Consider the following 6078-nt stretch of genomic DNA (forward strand, 5'->3'; position numbering starts at 1 on the left):
TGTGTGTGTGTGTGTGTGTCTGTGTGTGTGTGTGTGTGTGTAGCTAGTGACTGCATGTCTCAATAAAAAGCAAAAGCGACTACTCTCTCACAACACATACATACCCAAACAGACCTATACAGCTAGTGACTGCATGCCTCAATAAAAAGCAAAAGCGACTACCCTCTTCCAACACATACATACCCAAACAGACCTATACAGCTAGTGACTGCATGCCTCAATAAAAAGCAAAAGCGACTACTCTCTCACAACACATACATACCCAAACAGAGTTATTTCCTGACTTCGTCTCATGCTAGCTCATCTCTTGTGGATGTGGTTATGGACATGAAGATTACGTTGTGTATGAGATATTTGTCAATACTCACAACACCGTTAATTGCAATAGTATTATAAGACAAGGTATCATATCATTCTTTGAGGTTTCCCTGATGAAAATTCGGCTTGCTTTCTCTTTGGGGAAAGCGAGCTGCAATGCAGTACGGCGCTACTCATCGTATTCCTTTTTCCTGCATGCGTGTGTTGATTTTTCTAAGACCTGAGACTTTTGCTGCGAATTTTGAATCGTTATCGTGCGCATGCGTGAACACGGGGTTTTTTTTGCGGACATCGAGGAGAGTCTGCACAAAGTTGACTCTGGGGTAGCCTATAACTCCCTCGTCGTACGTGGGAGTCGAACCAACGCAGAAAACAACACACTGGGTTCAAATCCAGCACCGTTACCGACTGAGCTATCTCCCCTTCCAGTATAAATGCTGCATTCATTTTTCTTTGCCTTTTGTATTATTATTATTATTATTATTATGAACATTTGTGCGCCTAATCTAAATATAGCCCTAGGCGCTTACAAAATATAAAATACATAGTGAACATTATACGAAACACAAATCGACAAGGACCAAGACACTCGGACTCATACACTCGCAGACAGGCGCACAGCGAGAACGCGACGCACTCACTCATACCAACTACAAGCACATGCATTCTAGACGGAAAAACAGTCGTAAATACATAAATAAATTATTGGATACATAAAGTTGGTGGAGAGAAGAAGAATAGAGCTGGAAAGGGAAGAAGAAGGAGAAAGAAAGAGACAGATCAAGGACCAGCAGGAGAGGGGGATGGGTGGTCATTAACGGACTAGTCAGGGAAGAGGTGTATTGTTATCCTTCACTTATTGCTCCCTCTCTTGTTCCAGGTTTCTCCATCGTCGTTTACCAGAGACGGACAATCATCACACAGGGTTGTCCACATCGAATGACAAGTCTGCAGATGCAAGAGCAAAAGATGGCGATGGGGTCCGTAGCACATCACAGAAAAATCATGCTCGTCGTCGCTCTTCATCATTGGTTGGGACTGGATCATTGAATAAGACTGGATCATTGGAACAAACTGAATCATTGGATAAGGCTCTATCATTCACTCGGGCACTGCTGGAAACCAGCATTGAGAACGAGCTTAGCAATGTGAATGCAATTCGTAAACATAAGGCGCAGGTACACGGTAGGCGATTTTCAGGTGACGACAAATCACCTCATCCCTTCGAAAACAACAAGTCTTCAAATAGCGAGAGCGACGACGACAACGATGTAAGCAAAAACAGCACCAATACCAATAACAATAACAGCATCAACAATAACGCTAAACACAACGCTAGCAAGGCTCCAAAAACTTTGATATACCATTGCCCGATTGAAGTGAAATGCGGTGGACTGGCCGACCGCCTGAAAGGATGTGTCCTTGGCTACTTACTGGCTTATGTTACGGGCCGTCAGTTCCGAATCCTGATGCCTCTGCCGGGTTGCAAGCTTTCTGACATGCTTGAGGAGAACTCGATCTCTTGGAGGATGACAAAGGAAGATGACCCAAAGTTTCTTGACGATGAGAACAAGAGGCTGATCTACACCAGGATGAACGCCAACTCTCGCTTCCACGACGAGCTCACCGCGGTAAACTACCGGGAGTATTTTGGTGGTGCTGACGTGGTGTACTTCAGGTGAGACTGTTGCGGCAGGGGGAGGGTGGAAGTTGGTGGTTTTAGGTGTGTGTGATTGTGTGTGTGTGTGTGTGTGTGTGTGTGTGTGTGTGTGTGTGTGTGTGTGTGTGTGTGACCAAGCGAGAGAGAGAGAGAGAGAGAGAGAGAGTAGCGATGTGTGTGTGTGTGTGTGTGACCAAGCGAGAGAGAGAGAGAGTAGCGATGTGTGTGTGTGTGTGTGTGTGTGTGTGTGAGTGAGAGAGAGAGAGAGTGTATGTGTGTGTTTGCCTATGTGTTTGCCTATGTGTGTGGGTATGACTGTGTGTGTGTGTGTGTGTGTGTGTGTGTGTGTGTGTGTGTGTGTGTGTGTGTGTGTGTGTGTGTAAACGTGCGGCGCGCGTGTGTGTACTTTTTACATTTAGTCTTGACTAAATGTTTTAACATAGAGGGGGAATCGAGACGAGGGTCGTGGTGTATGTGTGTGTGTGTGTCTGTCTGTGCGTGTGTGTGTGTGTAAAGCGATTCAGACTAAACTACTGGACCGATCTTTATGAAATTTTACATGAGAGTTCCTGGGATATTCCCGGACATTTTTTTTTCTAATTTTTTCGATAAATGTCTTTGATGACGTCATATCCGGCTTTTTGTAAAAGTTTAGGCGGCACTGTCACACCCTCATTGAAATTTTGGCCAAGCAATCTTCGACGAAGGCCGGACTTCGGTATTGCATTTTAGCTTGGTGGCTTAAAAATTAATTAATGACTTTGGTCATTAAAAATCTGAAAATTGTAAAAAAAACTAATTTTTATATAAAACGATCCCAATTTACGTTCATCTTATTCTTCATCATTTCCTGATTCCAAAAACATATAAATATGTTATATTTGGATTAAAAACAAGCTCTGAAAATTAAAAATATAAAAATTATGATCAAAATTAAATTTTCGAAATCAATTTAAAAACAATTTCATCTTATTCATTGTCGGTTCCTGATTCCAAAAACATATAGATATGATATGTTTGGATTAAAAACACGCTCAGAAAGTTAAAACGAAGAGAGGTACAGAAAAGCGTGCTATCCTTCTCAGCGCAACTACTACCCCGCTCTTCTTGTCAATTTCACTGCCTTTGCCACGAGCGGTGGACTGACGATGCTACGAGTATACGGTCTTGCTGAAAAATTGCAGTGCGTTCAGTTTCATTCTGTTAGTTCGACAGCTTGACTAAATGTTGTATTTTCGCCTTACGCGACTTGTTTCTATTCTAGCATGACCGAGTTACCTCCAACTCGTTATCTCCTGTTACAGGACGAACGTTGAACGATTCAAGTGGCTGTTTTCCAACCCTCACCACGCCAAAGATCTTCAACCCTTTTATTCCCCTCACAACAGCGTCATCTACCGCAACATCCTCAACCAACTCTTCAATCTAGCCCCGCCCCTTCAAGCCCAAGTGAACGCAGCCCTCAACAAAGGCCGAACTAGCGACAATACAGGGCGCCCACCGCTGTTAGTATGCGCCCAGATTCGTACGGGACGCAACCCCAGCATGCCAAAGGACAGCACCATTAGAGTTACCTCCCTGCTCTTACCTAAAATTTGGGATTTCATGAAGAAAGAAGCGTCAGGGTTTTCAAAACAGAGTGCCGTTTCGTTTTTCGTATCGTCTGATTCGGAACAGATTCTGGAAGAGGCGAGAAAAGTTTTCGGGAAGGATTTGCTGCAAGTCGGGGGAAGAATCGTGCACGTGGATCAGCCGCTCGCGCAGGATGACGTGTGTCCGGGCATGCGCCGTGTGCTGGTGGACATGCACGTGCTGACGTCATGTCACGTGTTGCTACTTACCAGGAGCGGGGTGGGGGATTTAGCGGCGGACCTGAGAGGAACCGAACAAGGCTTGTACTGCCTGAACTTGCACACTCTTAGAATAGAAAAGTGTAGGCCATAAAGCTAGTGTACATGATGTTTAATGTCACACTCTTTGGATCCTGACATATTCGTGTTATCCTCAAAACGTATTAAGAAGCCTGTCCTCTTTCCGCCCATTTTGGACGATTTCTGAACAATTGAATTGATGCAAATTGGCGGAAAGTTGTCGCCATAACAACTCATAGTGGACTCATTCTTGATACAATGAAATACGCGTCAACTGAACTCAGCTGCCAAGAGCGCGTTTACAAAAAAATGGCATTGAAGACGCCTATTAATAGTTCAGTTTCGAGTCTAGAAGCCTTCAGTTCCGATTTTTAGGTGAAAAGAAGACGTTATGAAGACTCTTGGCAACATGGCCGACTGGTCACATTACTCTTCCTGGACTGTTTTATAACCTCGTTAACCTTTTGACCTTGTCTCTGCGACCAGAACCAACCACCCCACCCATCCCCCCCTCCGCCCCCTCCCCTCTCACAAATACTTGTCATGCGATTTTTCTGCTGTACATGTCACTTTGTTTAGCGAGATAAATTTGATTGTAAATATTTTTCCTGGTACTATTCCTAATAAAACTTAAATTGCTAATACGGTGTTTGTTTTAGTAGTACATGTAGTAGCAGTCGTTCGTGTTGTTGAAAGTATAAGACTTCATATTTCAGTCGATTTTATATCTCATTAATTAACTGAAATGAGAAGTACGTTATAATGTATTAAGATCATATACCCATACTGGAATATATTTCACATGGTTGCTTTTAATGGATGGCAGTCACGTTCGGTACAGACAAAACAGTGCTATCAGTCACATTCTCTTAAATTTTGAAGGTGCATAAGGTTTTGCTCATTTAATATTGAATTTTACGACAAAAATCCAGTACAACATGAATCAAATAACTGGCAGAAAAACAAGACCAGTCAAGCAAACTTATCTTATCTTGTTTAGCATTTAAAATCAAATCTGCATGGGGAAAGGTGATGTCCCGCGTATCAAAAGACTTGCGATCGTCAACTTTGTCTGTCTTCTGTGCATGCGTATGTATGTATGTATGTATGTATGTATGTATGTATGTATGTATGTATGTATGTATGTATGTATGTATGTATGTATGTATGTATGTATGTATGTATGTATGTATGTATGTATGTATGTATGTATGTATGTATGTATGTATGTCTGTCTGTATGTCTGTGGTAGAAACTTTAACATTTGACTAAACACCGAAATACTCATTTTACCTGGTTATTTTTCAAGCACCATCTTCAAAGTATTGAAGCAATGATCAAGATTTTGTCGGCATGTGTGTAGTTAAAGCGTGTATCCAAACAAAACGGGTGGTGGTGGGTTTTGAGGGGATACAAGCATCTGATTGGTTTGTGTCGTGTGTGGTATGTAGACCAGGTCAGGGGTCAAGATCAGGTCATGTCGCGTGAAGGATTGTGGTATAGATTCCCTTTTCAGTTCTCACCTCGATGCGGGCAGAGATCGATGCGAGAGAGACAGAGACAGAAAGAGAGAGAGAGAGAGAGAGAGAGAGAGAGAGAGAGAGAGAGAGAGAGAGAGAGAGAGAGAGAGAGAGAGAGAGAGAGAGAGTTTTCGCCTGTAGATCTATCTATATTTTAGTCCGCATGCATGCCTGTCTGTCTTATTTTCGTAGCGATTCGATATGTAGTTTCAAACTATAAGCGAGTAGAAAATAGAATTTCCAACGCACATTTGCAAACTTTGATAACAAACTCTCTCCTTCTTGTAACCGCTTAGCACACAGACTGAGAAACATTGAAAGCATCGAATGTAATATTACATCTGCCTCTGACAAGCAGCGTTAAAGTGTGAGTTATCATATTCGAGCCTCGCTTTCACAGAGACTGATATCTTGCTTCTGCTGCGTCCAATTCGCCAAGTACATAGGAATTGAATAACCTACTCTCTCTGTCTGCATAACGTCCGTTCGGTTGCTCGGGAATATTACAGAAATCGGTGATCGTAGGAATGAGAATAATTGAAAGGTTGTTCACTTATAGCGTGTCTGATTTGGTTTGAGTCTTAATCAAAAGTGGTGTGTGTGTGTGTGTGTGTGTGTGTGTGCCCGAAAACGAAAAAGAGCAAAGGGAGAGAGAGAGAGAGAGAGAGAGAGAGAGAGAGAGAGAGAGAGAGAGAGATAGAGAGAGAGA

The 6078-nt window shown here is 42.7% G+C and overlaps 1 protein-coding gene across 1 annotated transcript in view; it reads left to right on the forward strand.

The window, feature by feature from the left end:
* The window catches only part of LOC138978826 (uncharacterized), a 5553-nt gene extending 1202 nt beyond the window's left edge, over positions 1-4351 (forward strand). The window contains exons 3-4 of the mRNA XM_070351608.1: positions 1199-1996; positions 3283-4351. Coding sequence (XP_070207709.1) covers positions 1199-1996; positions 3283-3922 — 1438 coding nt within the window. The 3' untranslated portion in view covers positions 3923-4351. The remainder of the gene's footprint in view (positions 1-1198; positions 1997-3282) is intronic.
* The last annotated feature ends 1727 nt before the right edge of the window (positions 4352-6078 follow it).

Source organism: Littorina saxatilis, linkage group LG10, assembly GCF_037325665.1.
Source record: "Littorina saxatilis isolate snail1 linkage group LG10, US_GU_Lsax_2.0, whole genome shotgun sequence".
In the NCBI taxonomy this organism is placed as follows: Eukaryota; Metazoa; Mollusca; class Gastropoda; order Littorinimorpha; family Littorinidae; genus Littorina; species Littorina saxatilis.